This window comes from Chlamydotis macqueenii, chromosome 5, assembly GCF_036417535.1.
Source record: "Chlamydotis macqueenii isolate bChlMac1 chromosome 5, bChlMac1.mat, whole genome shotgun sequence".
Taxonomy (NCBI): domain Eukaryota; kingdom Metazoa; phylum Chordata; class Aves; order Otidiformes; family Otididae; genus Chlamydotis; species Chlamydotis macqueenii.
The window spans coordinates 13,571,006-13,592,970 of NC_141560.1; the positions used below are offsets into that span (position 1 = coordinate 13,571,006).

General features: G+C 37.8%; 1 protein-coding gene across 1 annotated transcript in view; it reads right to left on the bottom strand.

The window, feature by feature from the left end:
* YY1 (YY1 transcription factor) overlaps nucleotides 1–21,965 on the bottom strand; it is a 26,912-nt gene continuing 4,947 nt past the window's right edge. Inside the window, exons 2-5 of the mRNA XM_086749612.1 lie at nucleotides 15,508–15,670; nucleotides 5,871–5,931; nucleotides 3,248–3,406; nucleotides 1–2,178 (exon numbers count right to left, since the gene is read on the bottom strand). Coding sequence (XP_086605738.1) covers nucleotides 1,996–2,178; nucleotides 3,248–3,406; nucleotides 5,871–5,931; nucleotides 15,508–15,670 — 566 coding nt within the window. The 3' untranslated portion in view covers nucleotides 1–1,995. The remainder of the gene's footprint in view (nucleotides 2,179–3,247; nucleotides 3,407–5,870; nucleotides 5,932–15,507; nucleotides 15,671–21,965) is intronic.

The window sequence follows — 21,965 nt, forward strand, 5'->3', positions numbered from 1 at the left end:
TAGACTGAACTCATTTTATTTCCTTCCAAAAAGAACAGACACTAATTTAACTGTATACAGAATTTAATTTACCTATAACTATACAAGTTTCAGTATATTGTCCTGTTCGAAAACTGCTTATATAAAAAAAAATACTGCCAAAATTCTAATGCATACTTTACAATTAAATGTTCCATCTTTCTTTCTACCCCTAATAACCTCAGACTAAAGCTGCAGTGTTCAGATTAACTTACGTATGGATGAAATTCCATCAGTCTTAATTGTAGTTTAGTTATTACCCATGTTTCTTCCACTACCACCAAAAATGGGCTCCAAGGTAAGTTTTACAGTTTTAGCCATGGAAAAAAAAAAAAAAAGTAAAAAAAAATCTATTAACTTTGTAAGAACAGTATTCAGAAAAAAGATTAACATCCCTCTTAAAAACAATACTTATGCATTTCTGTGTATATTCTTGTGTTTATTAATCTCTCACATTTTACTATAGTATCTGCAAATTTCTTACTTTGAACACTTGAACAAATGAGTAGTAACCACTTTTGGTTAGACCATCAAACTCCATCAAGTTCTCTGAGAACTCTGAGTTCTTGTTTTGAAGTAAAAGGTGTCCAGCAAGGTTCCAAGATTTTTTATCATTATACTCAAGTCAACCAAAAAGACAATTTTCTTTTTTTTTCTGGTATGACCATTCAAAACCTACTGCTCCTCCACTTTCTGTTGTTACTGCATTTAAACCTCCGAGATTCTTTACCTTGACTAAACAGAGGTGCCCATTTAGCTATTTACTTTTACCTGGCTGCTGTCTAGGCACACTGAAAACTCCTCACTAGACACAAGTCTCCAAATCCACCATTCCAGTTAATGGAAGTCTAGGTCACTCATAACCAGAATTACAGTCACCAATTCTGTTTAGGTATACCACCCGATGTGGTGGTAATTATGTAATTAATTATGTAATTTCATCCCAAATCATTCTAATTGAATGCAAAGTACAGGAAACTTGAGGTTATTTAGCTTCCAGTTTCTGGGAGGTCAAGAGGAACTAGGATTGCTCTGGAGAACAGAAGAAAATAAGACTGTGCTTACAGATAATTTTCTGCCATATTCTTTCTTTAGGACCACTGTTTTATTGTTGCCCTTTCTATACATGGGATGTACATATTATGAGGTGTTAATAAAAGGTCACTGCCTGTACAATACATTCTACAACTGAGCACCACTTTCCGTAACTGAACAGGCAAAGAAATTACACTGAACATCAGCATCTGGCAGTATTTCTCCAAAAAAAAGTGTCTAAAATGGGTTTAAATTGATTAACACTATTAAATCACATCTAATATTTGATACTACATGATTTCATTACAGCTATACGATACAATTATACAAAATGTGTTAACATCAAAGAATACAACCAAAATTAAGATAGCAAACAAAACCTATATAACTTTTTTTTCTTTACAGGAAAATACTTTTGAAGTATGCAAGTAACTGCCCATTCTTTTAAAGAAAATCTACCGCAAGCAAAGTTATCAACCTCCGGAAAATCACACATAGCATTACTACGCATATCCCCAAAAAGTGTACAATATGCACACTTGGAAAATACAAAATTAAAAAAATTGTAAGCAACAGGTGAGCTTCATATTTATAAGAGTGTGAAAAGAAGTCCAATTTTAGCACTGTTGTATAAAGAATTGTCTTTTTTTGATGCAAGTTCATGAACTGACCCCTCCAGTTGGGGCCACACTTTACAAAACACCGTGTTCTTGAAACGGGATTACAGAGCAAGGTAGAGCATCTTAGCAACGTCACCTTAAAGTTTTTTTTGTGGTTTTTTTTTGCTTTTTATTTACTACTTATCAAAACACGTCCTTTAGGTTTGTAGGGTTCTTTTTTTAAAATTCTTTCCTAGAAACAATATACAAAGGGGAGGCATATTTATTTCCAATTCATACTCCTGCAAGATGCTTTGAGTCCAAGAACTTTCTCCTCCAGCTTTCACTGGTTGTTTTTGGCCTTAGCGTGTGTTAAGATGTGAGATTTCAGGTTAGTTGATTGCGCAAACTTCTTATTGCAGCCATCAAAAGGGCAAACATAGGGCCTGTCGCCAGTATGAATTCGCACATGTGTGCGTAAATTGAAGTCCAGTGAAAAACGCTTTCCACATCCTTCAAATGTACACTGTTGAAAGGAAAAGATATACTCCATTAGCTAACAAAATAGTACTCATTTCAATCATTGACTAGAACAACATCCTTCCCTAAATTACTAGACTTGCACAAACATTAGGCTAGATGCTGAAGATTACTGTATGTGAAGCTTTTGGCATCACTACACTAAAAAAATAAAATAAATTCTTCAGGTTGTTTTACCACAGTAGTATATCTGTTTTCAAAGAGGGAAATAGCTTCTAGCTTGTAAGCAAATGCTTTCACTAAAAACACCTCTTATGCAACTGAAACAGTCTTTTGCTATGCTGTACTATGTTTCATGTCAGAATTTCCCCCTTTCAGTGATAATTTGCAAAGATTTGCTGATTTAACCAGCTTTACTTTAAAGAGGGGCTTGGAATACAAAGGGTAGCATGCTTAGCAGTAAATACTTATATTTGCCACAGAGCAAATGCAGTATACACATCTAAGTGAATGCCTGAGGACTGCAAATCAAGTTTCTGAAATAATTTATTGTAAACAGTAAACAAAACAAAAACTCCCTATCTTAAACATGTACTGGAGAACACAGATACGCTCAAGAATACCTGTAAAGATTTATAAGCAGTATCAAAGAAAGTAGGCAGGGGACCTCTGGTGGCAGAAGCTCATGTGACTTGATATGAATGGAAAGAGATTCAGTGACTACCATCATTTTCCTGAAAACTGACTAATACCCACTACTGAAAACTAGTATCATGAGTCAACTGAGCAGGGGGCACCGAGTCTCAGCTGTCCACATCACTAAGCTGAAAACACAATGAGGAGAAAGACATTTTCCTCATTCAGTAGCAACTGCTGACTTCCAATTTTAAAGTGGGTCACTTTGTATTTTGGAAGGTCTCACAAGTCCATAAAAATAGTTAAACAGCCTAATTAGCTTAAAGGAACTTCCTGTTTTTAAAGTGATCATTCACTGCCTCATCCGATTTTAGAAAAAAACATAGTATCCTCAAAGTCATATGGAAGCTAGGTTACAGTTACAGTCTATACATGTTTATCAAACAAACTGTGGTACTTGTGACTGGAGGTTACAATACCTGAAAGGGTTTCTCTCCAGTATGAACTAGCTGATGTCGCTTTAGTTTTGAGCTCTCCACAAAGGCCTTGCCACATTCTGCGCATACATGTACTCGAGGGCCATGAGTGTGCAGATGTTTCCTCATGGCAGAGTTGTCCCTGAACATCTTTGTGCAGCCCTTAAAAAGAATAGTGAAACTCAATTAGTAGATAAGTTAGTTCTGATAGGTTTTATGTGCTACACGCATTTAAATGTTTTTATATTGTGAATTCTTAAGAAGTCCACCCTGAAAAAGAGACTCCTTACATTTATTTAAAAAAAAATAAAAATAAAAAACAAAAACACCAATACCAAGAAAACACATAATTTGAAAAGCTGATTAAAAAAACCTCAATACCAAACAAAACAACCCCCAAACTATCTCCCCACTTAGTATTATGAACCATGTGCAGTCAAATGAATAATAGGACAGTCTCATGGAGAAGATGCAGCTCTCACAGAAGCAAATGAATAAACCAAAACAAAACACTTACAGTTTCAGCAAAATAAGGAAAAAAAAAAAGTGACAGAATGACTTCATGGATACCTATGGTACATTCTTCAACGTGCTATACTGAGTACTAAAACATATGATATTGTCTCTAATATAGCACAGATCATTCTTTAGTACCAATTTCTATGTGCACCACTCCATCTCCCAACATTCTGTCCTCTTTCCTTCTCTGTCCTTCTCATTCCTCAGAAGAAATGGAGCAAGAGGGTTTCCAGCACGTAACAGCTTATGGAAACTAGCTTGTCCAAACTTGCAGCAGCAGATTGTTCACTACCACCCTGAGATATAAAGAGATTGACACTGCTTCTACAGTTTAAACCTACAAAGCGATACTGGGCAACTGAATAAGGTAGGAGAATCTCCGAGTTAGCATGAACTCAACTTAAGAGCAGAAGTTACTCACATTAACTCGGGTACAGCATCAGAAGCCTTAATCTGGGGTCCACGCTGCATCAACACAGGAATACTACTTTTGATTTCAGAGTACACTTACGACAGCAGCAACCTGGGGCTCTCTTTACTAATCTTTCTGTATCTTTTTTTCACCTTTTAATGACAATCGATAGACATCTATCATATTTTCTAAGTGTCTTCTTCAAAGTCTCTCATAAAATCCTATTAACAACTGTAAATTCTATCTGTACTCCAAGTAATGCTGTTTAAACTTACATAAAGCTAGTCTACCAACATCACTGTGTTACGAGACAAAATTTAACAACAGAACCTAAAGGAACACTCAATTGCTAATCTTAAATTAGGCAGGCTTCCTCTTTGGAAATTACTTTTTTCAAAACTAATAACCACATTTAAACATGCCTTATTTCTTAAAAAAAGGGGGAAACACAACTTTCAGGAACAGTTCTCTCTTCAGGCACCAGAATTTATTCGGCTCATTTAAGAAGTGTGCCACCATTCGTTGCACATAACAGAAGTGGGTGGAGCAAAGTAGCACCAAAACAAACATACCATCAACTTTTTTTTGCACTTATTTCAAAGCCCCTGCTTGCCTCTGAGAGGAGCAGTTACATCTTCTATAGTATTTTTCTTTTTTAAACTGAAGTTATAAATGCACAAAGCCTTGAAACACTAGAAGTAAAAAAATGGAAGGACAGAATATTCTTTTTTTTCTCCCCTATTCAGATGAAGTTGAGGCTATGAAAAAGTAAATTAAAGAAATGAAGGCAGCATTCCTTGGTGTTTTAAGGAATAACTATTTCTGTATCTCCACATACTATACCACAATAAAAACATGACACTTGTACAATGTGAAGAACTGAAAAATCAATACAAGCACAAAGAGGAATCCAGCAAATTCCTTAGACTATGGCTGTCAGAAAGACGCCTTCTATTTGTGCACTGTAATGTGTACTATTAGCTGTCTGCCCTGATTATTTGCTTAGGCTTACACTTATCCAGACCAGAAGTCAGCAAGATTGTATTTGTCTTTTTTTCATTACAGACTACATCAGCTAACAGAAGCTCTACAAAAGCTGGACAATGCAGTAAAGCTAGATGCTACCAATCTAGGTGACTGGCAACATTTATTCAAGACAGAGGCTTTCTTGCTACCAGTGGATCACAACTGTATCTTCAAAATGTCTCTCTCTCTTTCAACATGATGCACCTTCCAGCTCTGTGGAATGTAATTCAAAGTCTTACAATAATGCTGACTTTTGCATCCGCACCATAAATTGTGGATTCCTGATCTAGATTCCAAATCTGTCAGTTTCCAAGCAGAGGATATATAGATCTTAGGAACGTACTTTGAACAGCTTTCAGAACATTCTTTCAAGTATGTATTCTTGGGTGGCAGGAAGTCACAACAGTAAAACCAGCATGTTAGGGACTGTGCATCATGGTTACCAGAAGATTAGGGATGCACTAACCTTAAGACAAGGAATGGGAATAATACATTATTTAGTGAAAGGTTTTTAATAAAGCCTCTAACGAATGATAACTAAAATACAGTTAACTGAGTACAGTCTATTAACAGTAAGATACTTTAGTTATTCATTCTCAAGAGAAAATATCAATACAAAATTCTGGTCTACAAATTACTACCTACTCAGAAGCTGAGCACTTCACTTACTTTGTGAGGACAAGCTATCGTTCGTGGAGCATCATCTTCTTTAATTTTTCTTGGTTTCATTCTTAAAAAAAAAACAACACACACATTAGCAAAACAAAAAAAAAACATTAGTAGACAGCTCTTCTGCCTACATAACGTACATATTTATTCGATAGTATTACGTGCATCAATAGTACTCAGTTTAGTATTTTCAAAACCTTCATAATAATACTAACAGTATAATTTGGTACTTCCAGAAAGACCTCTCAAATACAGAATAAGACATTTAATACTACCTTCCTAGTCCTCTGAATATGTGGAAATAGAGGGTTTTTTCCTGACTTATACTAATTGTAATTAGGAGGTTTTGTTTGAAAACTCCATTTTGTTCTGCTAGTACATGTAGTCTATTTATCTCCACTTGCTCTCCATCCCCGCACCAGGACATGAAGGGCAGAGTAGCCTCAACTATTCTTCAGTATTTTCACCACACAAGACTTCAGAAGAAAACTCTACAGAAACAGGGAAGGAAGGCAAGTTGTGGAATTTACATAGACAATGTAGACATCCATTACAACTGCAGAAACTGCAATTATTCTTACTTTAAGTTACTGTATACATGGATTCCACTCCTAGCAACTGATAAGCAACCATCTATTTACTCTTAGTCGCTGACAGAGATCTTCACCACTAGTTTGTGGGTGCTATTAGTCTCCACTGCCTACATAAGAAGTCCAATAAACTATTGCTTGCACCTGTTAGGTGTTTCAAATACAGTAAGACTCCCTGTAGAAAACAATGTTAGAATAGTCCTGCTGTAATGACCAGCTCTCTGAATGTCAAACGAGAGTCAGCTGTGTAGACACTACTACAGGGAAGTGCACTGCCCTTTTACCTATCTTTATTTCTCAAACTTGTAGTATTGTCTTTAAAAAAGACTAAGAAGAGGAATGGCTTATGTCCACTTTATGGTGGAGGTAGGTAGGTGTAAACAAACACAACTCATACAGCTGGAAATTCACTTCAGTAAGTAGTGAAATTTGCACATTCCAAAACCTTGCTCTAGAAGGAGAGCGAGTCTCATATGCGAGATCCTGAACAACCTTTCCTGGTAGTACAGTACAAGACAGTTCTGTATGACAAGATAGCTACATAACATAAGTTAAATGAAAGGTTTTCTGGTGTACTCTCTAGTCTCAATTAAACAGATATGAGTGGCCTGAATTTAACAAAAGAACCAGAATTCTCAGAATCACTATTTTTAATATTAAGGAGAGGGGTCTGTTGCTATCCAAGACAGTTTTAATCCCCAGGAGTTCAGTTCCTGGAAACTGATATGGAAGAACAGGGTTGAGGCAAGAGATTTCCAAGTAGCGCATACACTTTTTTTTTTTAACATGTATTTTAAATAATTTATCTGAGACTGACTAAACAGCAACTTCTAAATGTTTAAAGGCTAAAAGCCTTCCAATTTGATCACATAAGCATTTATTTCTTTGCAGGCAGGGTCCACTCATCTTTGGTACTGTCACATTCTTAAGCATACAGTTGAAATCCTGTTCCACCTGCCTCCTTCATGTGTACAGATGAAAGGACAGCAATGGAAAGCCTTGTGAGGCTGAATTAAGGCAAGAGTAGTGAAAAAACCTTCCTCAGAAGTCCTGAAGACCGGATCCAGGAAAGTCTCCTTACAACTGCCAGTGGAGTCACATGTGATGGAGAAGTCTCCTATGACTCTGTGGGCTACCATTTGTCCCTCAAACAATCTGACTCCTCTCAGTATTGCAGATGCAGCACAGTTCAAGTGATCACATAGGGACTAAAGCACTTGACAGCCACTTCACAGACACAACATTAAACCCTACAGATTTAGAGGCTGCATTTGCTCTTTTCTCTAAGTGGATGCTTAGGACGGACTCAGTATCTCCAGACTACACTGAATATGTACAGTGCTAACTGAAGAATACTACAGTCTCCTGCAGTATCACATCCAACAATCCTGTCATTTACAGATATTAACAGCTCCTAGAAGATGGGTGTAAGGTTTTTGTGTTGGCAAAGCTCCTCTTGCACCATCGCCAATAGCATACCTAAACATCTCATAAATTTAAGGGCAGAAACCTCCTAAACACAGCAAACTGTATCTGCTCCTGTAGACCAGCCTCTTTACCATCTTAAGCTTCCTGGTAACTTTTCTTTTTCCAAGATTACAGACCAACTTAGAGGACCTTATTGATTAATTTAATTTATATAATCCAATTGGAAAACAGAAGAATTGTGCTGTTTTTAGTTTACGCAGCCTCTCTGAGTACAGTATTAAATATCTAAATCCAAACAAGTGATTGGTAGTAACAGAATGACTACACTCTCCAGAGAGGTTCTAGACTGATAATACTACAGGTACTGAGGCTACAGAAAAACACACACACACACAAGTTTCTTACAGTACCCCTACAGAAAGTTTTCAACTACCCTTTGCATGGGATCCTTATTACGTATCTACAATTTTTACAAAAGGAAGAGGCACAAAAATGAGCGTCTGTTATGCCAAAATGGACACATAGAAGAATGCTTTCACAAGACATGAGAGAACATAGTGTCATGGTTTAATGCCATTAGAGAACAAACACCCCTAGGGGACAAAGCTGGTGACAAAACCACCTCCTTTACTTCTAACTCTATCAACTTGTGAAACGTTGGCTGAGTCATTTCCCCAGCCCTAAAAAAAAAAACAAAGCAAAAAACTCACAGGCCCAAGACCTGTGTACACATCATCATCAAAATGAGTAAATCCACTATTGTTCTGAAGTCTTAATTAACTACCTGTAAAGGGAGAGACTACACAGAAAAGGAATCACTAACAAGAGATGTGGTAAATACCTTTAGTGGGCAGTGCCTGTATTTTTTTTACACGTGTCATAAGATCCCACTGATCATCGTGTTAAATCCTATTCTTAACCCTTGGGTCTTGTCTCTGGTATTAAATCAATCTCTGAGAAAGAAATGCTGCAACAGTGTCAGGTGTACAGGCAGCTGAAGTAGAGTGAGAAGGAAAATATCCCGGCCAGCACAGAGTCAGGAAGCTTCTAGATCAGTGTGGTCAGGAAGCTTGAGGAATCACATCTGAACTGGATGGTCAGACATGGGACAGACTGGAGCTTCAACATACACCTCACACTTTCAGTTCAGTGGCTGAGCAGGCACGTAACATTACAAGTGTCCACTCTGGAATAAGCTGTCTGTAATTTTCAAGGTTTGTTTCTAAAGCAAGGAGTATCAGCCCAGCAGTATACTGCAACGTAAAAACTTTTAGTCCCTATTGACTACAAAACGACAATAAAGTTTAGCTAATATAGGGGCAGATTCTACATCTTTTAATTTCTCCCCAAAGTATGGGAAGCAGGCAACTTAAGCTTGAAATGCAGAACAAGACTGTTTAGAAGCCTAGGGTTCCACAGACAACAAGCTATCCATCAAAACAGAAGCAGACGCTACAAGAGCAAGGGGCTGCAAACAGCATCCAGGCTATATCTCAGTGCCACAGGCAGCAAGAAGCTGCTGGGCCCTTCATACAGTTGGATTAAAGGCATGAGGGCACATACACCACAGGCACAGCTACAACAGATCATTTTTTCAAAAAGAAAGCCTGCTTACAAGGCTGTGGAATCCATACAGACAATCACTCAAAGAAGAATTCAAAGACTTACATATTCAAATGTATTAGAAAAAAGATTTTTGTCTTACTTTAAAATTAACTTTCTGCAAAAGGAGACCAGATTAGAACCTGGGCTGTTGGTCTTAATTACACTGCTGCAGGTAGCTCTTGCTGGTGGTTAAGACTTTTGGCTCCCACCCAGTAGAGCATCTCTAGCAGTTCCGTCCAAGTTTTCTTAGCCTGAAACATTAATCAAAATCAGCACTCCAACACATACCACTATTTAAACCATCTACTAACACACACATTAATACTTGCGTGGAACTTCTGAAACAGTTGCCTTTGCAGAAAGTCAATTTACTTGCCAAAACCAGAATTTCCATTTCTGCAGTGAGATTATACGGGCCATGCCTAGTAGCGGCAACTGCAGACTAGCTAACTGCAAAAAAACTAGCAAGTGTACCTTTTGGATCAAGGCATTGGGACGCTGCCGTTAAAGGCTAAGTCTGCTAACTTGTATTGGCGGGGTGGAGGGAGGGAATAGGGGACAGGAAAGGGAGTAGGAAGGTGTGCAACCCCGTATCTTCACAGAATAAGCTCCATGAAAGCACACTCTCTTATCCATGCATAAAGAAGATTGAGTGAAATCACAGGTATTAATCCACTTAGTTCCTCAAAATAAAGAAAGCAAGTCTATCACTGTGCAAAATCAGACAGTAACAGCCGACTACCTCCTTTCATCTACCCAGCTGAACTGAAAGAACCAATCCTCATCTCAAACCTCTGTCAGTCTCCACAATCTATTATCTCAGAGACAGATCTGATTTTAAAAGTTAGCCACAGAAACAGTGTTAAAGCTAGGAATAAAGGACCTCTAAGTAAAAAAAAAAAAAAAAACCCCAACACAACAATTAACAGTATAGAATTTCCCCTTTGTTCCACTATCTCCCTTTTTTTTTTTGCCTCTGGTAAACTTCTATGTTCTCAGATCCTTTCTTCTCCCTCAAAACATAAATCAAAGTTAAACTGCATTACTCTCTCTCAGGCAACTCCTCTGAGACATCATGGAGGTCTCTGATGACCAGCAGTGACACTCACCTGTGCTGATGACCACATCCCTAAGAATAGTTACAAGAGGAAGAAATTATTCTCTATCAGTAGCATCACTGCCACTTCTGATCTGTTCCCTCACTCTGCCATTCCCCTTGCACTGCCCTGCTGAGGCAGAAATAACATGGGTGTCACGACCTTACGCTGCTGCAAGAATTCACTTGTGCTGTAGACCTCCTATAACTGGCTAGACAAAAGGGGAGTGGTGCAAGGTGTCCTAGGAACCTCCAACCAAAGACCCCACAGCCAATGTCTTAGCATGCTTAGGTCACAGTTAGGCAGGAAAATATCAGGAAAAGTTCTCTTTCACTTCAAGATTCCGGCAAAAATAATTAACAGATTTTTTCCATTTACAAAGAACAACATACAAGACCTTTGCAGTGTGGTACAGAGCAAGAGTTTTCCCCTTCCCCAGAACTCCAGTTTGGGTAGAGCAATTGTCAGTTTACTGCCCTTTAAGCTTCTCAGTAACAAGAACAAAACCAGTAAAAAAAAGCAGTGACCAGAATGCTTTGTCATTTTTAAGAAGGGTGTCCAATTTCAAAGGAGAGGAAACTGCATTAATTTGATTTCTATCCATTTCAGAAAGTGGATAAAAAGGAAGGGCAGTCCTCACAATGGCTCTCCTTCTGAAAAGGTGCTAAGAGCAGAAGATAAAGCCAATGACAGTAAAGTTTTTACCACTAGGACCTACTACTATGCCAATTTCCCAGCTATAGCATCTTCCCTTCTTATTTCTTAGTTTTACGAATGTCTGCATTCTGGTGTCTTTAGCCAGTTCACTGATGTATCTGTCTAGAGGGCAAGCGGGAAGGAGACAGGAATAAGGGATACCTTTTTAGTGACTTTATTTGAAGGAATTTGCTATGTGCATCAACTACAAATACGCCTGCTAATTCCCCAAGCTTTTACTATCAAGAAATTATTACTTCTTCACACATAACTACAGAATTACTTGTAATCAATTTAGACTTGGATGAACGATTTTATTTTACTTGAAGGGATTTCCAGTGTCCCAGGCAAAAGTATCAAATGGCAACATAGTAACTTACTAGGTTTTATTTCTTTCAGAGCAGATCATTCACAACTAAGGTTTCACAATCTGATATGGTTGCCTAAGAGAAATCTACAATTTTTTTTTTTAATTTTTATTCCATTTTTAAAGCATACTGGAGAAAATCCATGAATTCTGCAACAGAATGAAATAATTCTTCAATGGCAATAAATGTCCCAACCAGGTTTAATTTACAGTCATTCATCTATGCATTACCGAACATGTTCTAATATTCTGCCACAGCTTGTTTATTCACAGTGTTTTCAACAATTTCAGAATGTATAAAAGCCTTTCCAGGAACAACCATAAGAATTCCAGCTAAAGGATCTGGATTCCTGCTACATGACTCAGTGACAAACACACTAAAAAAAAAAAGCAACGAAAGACAATTTTATCACAAGAGGTAGTGGAACTGCGCATTCCGCTAGTGCCACCTAGCTGCTGAGCAGCAGTGGTGTCCACTGCAGATGCTGAATTACTAGGGTTGGGGTTTGTTTTTTTTTTTTTTTTTTTTTTTGGTTAAGGCTGCAGTGCTACATAGGACTTCCAAGCATCAAGTCCACCCTTGCCTTACCTCTCACTAACCAGGTCACGATCAGAACTCCAGAACCTTGCCTGTAATCTGTTACCACTAGAATTCAAGCTTTGCCCGTTTAAACTTCACTTCAGAACTTTGTTCCTAAGAATCAATACAAATGTCTCAGTCAATTTATCCTTAACCAAAATAAGCTGCATGGTTATAAACAGTGAATCTAGCCTGGTTTTGAGTAGCCAATTTCTACAAATGTATAGCTAGATTCTTCCAACTACCTTAATGACAACAGGAAAGCAACCCAAAATAACCTGCTCTCAACCGCACAAAATATACTTAGCATAAAATTTTACTAGAGAATTTATGCTTCCTTATATGTGGACTGTGAAAAAAAGAAGTGTGCAAGTAATGAAAATACAAATTTCTTATTCAAAAATCTTACTCAGAGCACATGATGCTACTTAATAAGTTTAAAAGTAACAGTTTCAACTTCACATGCAGCTCAAAGTTTTCAGAATACAGCCACTGAGAATTTCAAAACTTTGAACTGTGAAAAAACCAGCAATGCCTGAAACTGTCAGGGAACTTTACACTAAATAAACAAATTATTTCAGTATGAACAACTGTATTCCTAGGACCTCCAAACCCAATTTCAGTACATGTACCCCATTTTTTTTTCTTCCAGTTTGCCATGCATGCTTTCTAGTAATACCGCACAGAGTAATCCAGATTAACAAGACAATTGATCAGTACAAAAACCAGGTTTGCAGATATCAGTACTTGAACTCATGTTATTAGCTAAAAGGAGTCCCTTCAAAATGCTTCACTGGAAGAGGACAAAGACCTTAACAATCAATATTCAAACTCTAATACACCCATATTCTTCAGCCTCAGCTATATACAATCATTTAAGACCTTACATTCAACATGGTTTTTCTTTTTCCTTTTTTTTTTTAAAGGCAAGAGTAAAAGTTTGACAGTCATCAATTCTAAGTCAGAAAAACCTTTTTTAATAACAAAATATACTTAAAGTTTTCATGTATCTACAATTAAGCTATAAGAACAACTCTTCATACGTTTTGTGCAACTTGGGGATATTGCTAATGGTGATGTCCCCTCAAGTTGCTTGCTCTACCACCATATATTTGTCTTACGACTGAAGTGGATTACATTTTATCTGCTGTACAAAAATATATTAAAAGAGACTGTACACACAAAACTCAATCTTTCCATCATCTCCTACAAATTCTAGCTCTAGAACTTCCCAGAATATTCTACCATGAATACAAAAAAAAAATGGTAATTTTAAATTGCTGCCAGCTGTCACTATTTTCTTAACAGAAAACTAGCTACAACCCAAAGGTGCAGTACATTTACAATATTAACAAATATGCAGACAGATCTGATAGAAGCAATCTGGTCATTTCAAAAAGCCCATAATTTCAAGTCCTCAAACCAACGTGAAGAAAAATATTCAGTATTTGTATGGAGAATACGTTATAAGAAACTATTTAAACATCCTAACAAAAGATAGCTACTCAGTACTTAAAAGTTTAATGGAACCAAAAGCTTTAGCATGTTTTAAAGTAACTGAGAACAGCACCCTAAGTATATGATAAGCAGAAATGTGTACGTAACATTTTAGAATTAGAAGTTTATGTATACTCGGAGTATCACTTAAACATCTGCTTTCACCAAAAATTGTACTAATGTTTCAGCAGGTCTCAGAGGAAAAATACAATCATTTTGATGAATAACAGTAAAACAAATAACAACAGTATCAGTACATAGAATCACCCACTACTTTAGATAAAACCCTGTTTTCAGTTGTTCATTATGTGTTTTTACATATTTCCAGAGCGGATAGCAACCCCTCCAAAACTACCTTACTAGGAGACTTCAAAATCCATAGCTCAATGGCTTTTACTGAAAATAACTATGGGACAAAGCTGTGCTGACAACCCTTTGGTACAAACACATCGAAGAATAACAAAAAAAGCTTGTAAAAAGCAGCAAGATCAAAAAGGTGAAACAAGAGTAGATGCACACACTGGACACCAGGATCCACCTAACCAAGAAGCCTGACCAGAACTTGTCTCAGTCCCTGCCATCTAGCAAGTAGCTGAAAAACCCAGTGGTAAAAGTGGGGGGGAAAAAAAATAAAAATAAAAAAAAAAGGCAGCTTATACTTCTCCCTGTACTAGGTGACCCAGGAAGTAAGAGTAACATCATCTGATCATCCACCTGCTCTAAGCGTCAGAATTGTGCACCAGGGCTCTGAAGAACAGCCAGCTGGTTAAAAAAAAAGTGTAGCTTCATACACACATTTTGCTTTCAACATGGGAAAAACTGATGATAGCAGCTGCAGGAAGCTAGCACTTGTGCTCAAGTATTTGGAGTCACCAGCATAACACTGCCCATACACCGACTGGAGGAGTACGCCTTTGGTAATTACAAGCACATGCATCCAATAAGGGGACTAAGTAAACGCTGCAAAAGCAACCCTAACGTCACAGCTTCCAGGTGCCAAAGCAGACTTCTCTGGTGACCTCCCAATTGCCCTCTGGTGGCCACCGGCTACCCTGAGCACTCGGTACCACAGCCAGGGGCTTTGCAGGGGGAGGGAGGGAGGTGGGAAAGAACACGACACTTTCAGTACTCCACAGTATAACAGAGCTTCACCTCTATTCGAAAGTAAAAGTCACCTTGTAATTGAGGTCAACGTATTGATATGTAAATGGTTGACAATTCTGATTCACTAGAGGAAAATCCAAGTGGTATAGTTACGGATTGTGAAACTGCAATTATCAGTGGCACTTGAAAGAGTCAGACACATGACGCTATTAACAAGTTTAAGACCTAAAGCTTAAGAAGTAAGAAAGCAGGTGAAAAAGAACAATAAGTGGCTTTACAAACTAAATACTGTAGTCTAGCCTTCTTGTACTGAAGAACTCGAATGCAGCATTTCACTTATTGGATCCTTTGTGCTGAAAAATCTAAGATTACTCACATGAAAGATACATTCTGTCATGCCAAAGATGCAGTCTATCAACGTATTTAGGTCCCCTCTTACTTAACAAGAAATAAAGACCAGAAGTCATTGAAGAAGTCACTGCTGAATCTAAAACCCAGTTATTTTAAAACAGTATCAGCTACTCTGTTCGGAACTAAATCCCTTGTTTCAAAAGATGATTAAATGGAATGATAAGCCGTACTACGGCTACCATTTATTTTGCCTAACAGTTTCTTAATTAAACCAAGTGAAAAGAAAACCATTTTAGTTTAAAGATCCTTTCTTCCTACTTACCTAGCAAATTCAGCCAGTTGTTTGGGGTCTGAGAGGTCAATGCCAGGTATTCCACCGGGAGGAAGTTTCTTCCCTGTCATGTACTCTGAGTAATCTGGAGGAGAATTCTCTCCAATGATCTGCTCTTCCACCACTGTTTCATGGTCAATATCTTTTTTATCATCTGAAATACACAAAATACTGAATTCAATACATACTAAAGAACAAAACAGCATATAAGTTACCAGACTGCATCCAATACAAATTCACTACTGCTGCACACTTAAAAGAATATACTGCACTTCTAGATTTCCACACTAATTATAAGGAGTAAAAAGACATCCATGCAATTACAGACATCCTACAGTTACATAGAAAGAACATGGGGGTGGGGGGGGAGCATGTCTCAAATCTACTTAAACACAAACAAACAAAGAAATAAGTCGAACAATCCTATGAATGTTGGCTGCATTTGAAAGATAATGCACTTTTCCTGAAACAATGCCTAAATATTTAATCCACTTAACCTCTTCAAGACTAACCTCCACCAGACCCACTTTTGATCTCACAGCAGTCAGAAACAAAGTAAACCTATGAGAGGAGTGACAGATACTCACCCTAAGATGTTAAGACTACTGATCTCTACTACAAGAGTCTTCAGACTTCCTTGACCTCCAACAGAACTGTCGTGGAGGGACAAGAAATTTAAAAATAACTGCTAATGAGCTTCAACACCTGCCCATAACATTAAAGTTTCTCAAACACTTGCAGACAGGTCTGAAAGAAAGCAAAAACCAAAACAGCGTATTTCCCTCCCAAGGGGGCTCCTTCCTTCCGTGGCAGAGTCCAGCCTAAGCTCTTTCCCAGTCTACTACATAAACAGCAGATAGAGATCATTCAGAGCTATGCACGCCAGCTAAGATACTGCTATTTTATCTGCTCTAGAGCTCCTCCTATAGATTTGTGCTCAAGGACTGAAGTGAAATCAGGTGGAAGACCTGCTGTTGCTGTCTGCTTATATTCAGACCTTAGAATACGCCAAGAGACAATGTCTTCTCTCTCCTCTTGCTATTTTATTACAGAAATCAGAGAGACAAGGAAGACAGAGAAAAAAACCCCATCCATCTGTGTTCTGTTTTCTACCCCCAAATACACCTAGGACAACATTACAACATATATGGTTATAACTACTCAGCTAAACATTAATAAACTTGCCACTACAATAGTTCTCCTGCCTGTGTGGGGAGCAGATGCTGCAGATCACTTTATACACAAAGGCCTTGCAAAGTCACAGTATTTACAAAAACAACAGGAAGTTGTATTTTACAGCTAGTGTTTAAGGAATGGAAATACAAAGTGGTAGGACAGAAATACTCTTTCCCCCCTTTTTTTTTTTTTCTTTCCTAAACAGAAACACAGGAAATAACATTATCCACTACTCAGTAACTTAGGCTAGGAAAGAGAGGACAAGACATACGCAAATAAAAGAAATATACTCAGGACAAACTTCTATTCAATTTGTAATGTCTGCTTTTAGTGTTTGCCACTGAGCTATTTCTAGAAACGTTACTGCTAGTTTGGGGTTTAATCTGATCTACCAGATCAAATAGCAGTTCATGTATATGTTCCATGGTGAAAGAGCAAAACAGACTCCAATACTGCAAAGACAGGAGTGTTAATAAGAAAATACTATCTGCAGCACTAAACTGGGAATAAACCCCAAAGTTCACTATTTGGACATTTTTTTAATGCTAATCTAGTTTTCCATTCACCACACTATCTTTCAGTCTTTACCAATGCTTTAAAGAAAGCAACTGAATTTACCTTAAGCAAGGATTGCATGGTAAGTTTTACAGCACCTACATGAGTTACAAGTTCAAGACAATAAAACTCCAATTTGGCAATAATTTGTTCTTCCAAACAGAAGCTTAAGAAAAGGTATTTAGCAAAGCCTAGACAGATAAAAGACATTACAAAGCTCAGGAGAGCACAGAACTTCTGGAAAGCTAAAAGCAATACCTTCTCCATGCTGCAGACTAGAATGAGATCAGTTGCCTTCAATGTAGCCATTTCAACAGCTACCCAGAACTTCCAGTTTGACTGTTTGATGACATTCATAACAGAAACAAGTTTTCATTTCCTGACTCAGATTAGACGCATGAGTCAACAGGGAAATTTTGTATACATTCCGTAAGATCTTCTTTCCTTCCGTAGCATAAAGGCTCACTATTCACAATGGTTTCTTGCTATTTGAGTGCCAAACTGAATCAGTGGGCTTTCAGTGCCTTCCCAAAAGTCCATCCACAGAAACCATATTCCACAGGTTATTAGAGTAAAACATGAAAAACTGAACATATTGCTTTGATACAGTAGAAAATAAGAGAAAGTATCCCTTAATCTACCAACAGCTATGTGAAAATAATTAAAAACAAACAAACAAAAAACACACACCAATAAAATTTAAAATTTTCCTATACTAAAAACCTGTATCTCTACAGCAGGACATACGTGCAGTTTTAAAACTAATTTAAACCAGAACATGCTAAAACAACAAAATACAAAACATTTACCTTGAAGTGTTATGTCACACTAACATCCTTCAAGATAAAAGACCTGGTTCACACCAAATCTTTTTTCAAAAGTAGCAGCAGACCTCAGTAGCTCTTTAGTATCCAGATCCACAGTATCAACTTATCATGAAAACAAAAAAGACAACACACAAAAACCCCCACACTCTTCAGAAAAAGCTTGGAAGAACTTTACCAATGTCCTTTACACACATATTTATTTGTGATGCCCTGTTAACCTGGACTAGGCAGCTCAAAGTTTGGAGGCTAAAGTCCATGCAAACTTTCACTCCGGCTGACAAGTTAACCAATATTCTGACTGCCAACAGGGAAAGTTGACTGCTTGATCTTTTCTGCCTTCAAGCAAGTCCTGCTGCCCACTACATCCAAATAATTTCCTTTTCCTCTCCTGAAGCATCAGAGATTCAAACATACTGCATCCAAAGCAAAGCAAAACACAGAGACACAAGCTTGAAATTCTAGTGACACCTCTGTAGAAGTACAGTACAAATAAGGCACACTAATTCCACACAGTCTATGCCCATGCCAAGCTAATCTGAATGGCACCTCTGCAAGCTAAATACAGACAGAGCCATGGAGCCAGTAAGGAAAAGGAAATTATCTGCTATATATTACTTGATCTGCTTTGTTTTGTCCCTTAAAACCACTTGAGAGTACAACAGACTCAAATTCTGCTTAAGCCGAATCTACTACTACTACTTAGCACTAGTCTTAGAGATCCAATTCTGCTTTCTGTAAGGAACTTGGAACATGATTTTAGTCCCGTCTTCTGGAAGATTCTGAAGATCTGAATGCATAATCACCTTATCTTCACAGAAACATGCACTACCAGTCACTGCAATAGTTATGTCCAACATTCATCTATCGTATAAAGCTGTAAAATACTAATTTGTTAGAGACACCAGATACCCCTCAACATCCTTCTATGCCCAGTTACATTAAGATAGATACTTAGTCTAAATTGGGTTGTTCTATGGACCTGTTTAGGACACATTCAAAGAAATCTTCATGTTCAGTGTCCTTCCATTTGCACCTCTGTCACCCAAGCCCTATATATGTACAATACACTTCTTGAACTGGATTCACTTCTGCACTCCAAAGTGAGTACGTCAAACTTCTTTTTACTAAGATCAGTGAGAGTTCAGTATTTTAGCCAGTCACGTCTCGACTACCACTTCAAATATATCTCTACTGGTGAAATAACCAGGAGTTTTAAGAGTACCAAGCCCAAGTACCAACTTAAGTAGGAAGAAGCCAGATTACTGGGATAAAGCTAGTAACCACAGATTCCACGTAACAGATCAATGAAAAAAAAAAAACACAGTAGAATCCGTTTCCTAAGACTTTATGGATTACCTTTTGCTCTTATTATCACATTTTCTCCATCTCTTGCAGCTCTTCTGCTGTGCAGAAAATCCATCCACCTTAGAACCCAGTTATTTCATGCATTTCTAAAACAGCAGCTAGCTCTGGCTGACATCTCTGGAACTTCCCAGCTTTGTAAGATGACCCCCTTAACTCTCAACCCAAGAAGCCCTGTCAGTATTTCTGCCTCAGTTATTCTTGATTTTAGCCATCATACTCCACATCTAGATCCTCAGTTCTCTGAGCCATCCTCCTCTCTATTACAGAGCAGAGAGGACACATTATTATTCAATCAGATTTCCCCTGTGGAAAATAGGGAGTACAAAAGGGAACTCGGAAGGTACACTTGGTAGCAAAGAAACGAGACCTAATCCTATAGCTTCCTCCCCAAGGTACCAAGTTAAGAGATTCTGCTTACCAACTAAAAGGTTGAACACCATTTAAGCTTAAATTTCATTTTTATGATCACACGGTTAAACATATTTGGTTTTACGAACAGTGGAAATGCAATTACATGATACAGGATGTATTTGGCAACTGTGTAGCACCAAGGCACTGTGGTAGCAGCTTGGTTATTGCTACCACATTGCAATCTCCTCAGACGAATTATTTCATTGGTCATGTTCAGAAGCGAAGAACCATAATTAGCTTGTTAAATAATACAGTTATTTAGCAGACACTTCTGAATGTTAAATTCCATTTTGCACAGAATGCCACTTTTTAACCTAATTGGCTGCTAGGTTACTTTCCCTCTGATGTGCCTTGCACACAGAAGGATAACAGGTTCTTCTTTTCCCGTGTCACCCATCTCTGATTTCACACCACTGAGGACAGCAGATTATTATTTTTCTCACCCCTGCAACCTGATAAAGACAAATGAAAACCCTCTCCCCCTTCTTTTTTTTTTTTTTTTTTAAGACATTAGAAGTTTTTGAAAGAGGTTTTGAAGAATCTCTTAGAAATCCAACATGAACCCCTTGAGCTTCCAGATATGGGATTCCTGGATTATCAAGAATAATATCCAAATCATACACATAACTTCCGCATCTTTGTCTTTCTCATCTAGGAATAACAGGATACTTCAGCAGTTTAACATCTATGGGCAATGTTTAGTTTGGTCGTGCTATTCAGCCCTAAGCTTCCAGTCTATCTCTGCTAACAGTAATAGTTCAAGCCACCATCTATTTCAGGTTTGAAAGCTCGACAGAAGCAGATGTAGTTACACTAATACATTTCCCCCCACTCAAAGCATTTGGTGGAGCCAGCATTTCCGCACCACCTTCCCAAATGCTCCTGCATCTAAGAATCAAGTTTTGCAAGTGCAACCTGACAAAGTGATTTCTAATGATCCTTCCTCTCCCCCATCACTATTGCACACACAACCTGGAGACAGTCACTAAAGAGAGGATGATGCAAGTTGAATCTAGCCAAGGCATAAATAAATGTCACTTCATAAAAACAATTTTCCTAGTACGAATTGGGGTATCTCACTTGGAGAGCCTCATTAAGTACACAGAATTTTCTAAATCCATTACAGGATACTCCAATGAAAATAACGAGATACTAGATAGCATAGAGAAAACACACTACAGGAACATGATTAAAGTATCCACCATATACACCTCTTCAACCCTTTCAGAAAATAGAATGCCTTTGTTCAGCTCCTATCTTCACATGTGAAGAAAGACAAATAATTCCTTTCTGAAGATCTGGAAAGCTAATGTGAACTAGAACAAAGCATTCCTGTTCCAAACTAAACACTTTAATTAAAGTAATCATGGGTCACAAGTGTGATATCACCATAGATACCAAGGTGATAAGAGAAGTTATGGTAAGCCTAAACCGTTGCCAACAACAGTACTGCAACTTCTAAGTAACCACATAACAAGACAAGGATTGTGTAGTCGCCTTGAATCACATTGCTATATATTTCACAGATTATTTCTACACATTTCAAGAGGCGCTATAGACATGTTATACTCATTTATGGACAAAGATCTACGATTGGCTAAATTTGGTACCACCCATGCACAAGCTAATACAGCAGCACTAGAAAACTGTAACAAGTAATTAATTCACATTGTCTTCCCACACTGTGGTGAGCAAAGTGCCCTTGTTCCCAATTCAAATACCCAAGAACAGCAATATAGGGCTCATTGTTTTATCTGGATGCATGGGCTTATTTACTATTCATGTTTTGATTAACTTTTTGCTAAGCATTTAAACCAAGCACTCAATTACATCAATGTGCAAGCAAGTCTTTAATTATGTCAAAATATAGAGGCAAAATTACTATCTTTGTTCAAAATAAAGTATGTCTGATTCTGCAGGGAGTCTTTAGTACAACCACCCATTCGCAAGCCAGTAGTTTCTTCTGGGCTTCCCCCCATTCCTCATCCTCCCCATCCCCCCAGTTTTGCTTCTTTTGGAATTCTTCTGGCAACTGTTGCCCCTCTAAAATTTCAGAAAACAGACAATGAAGCCTCAGCATTTGACCATTTCAGACCACTTCTATAACAGTCAATA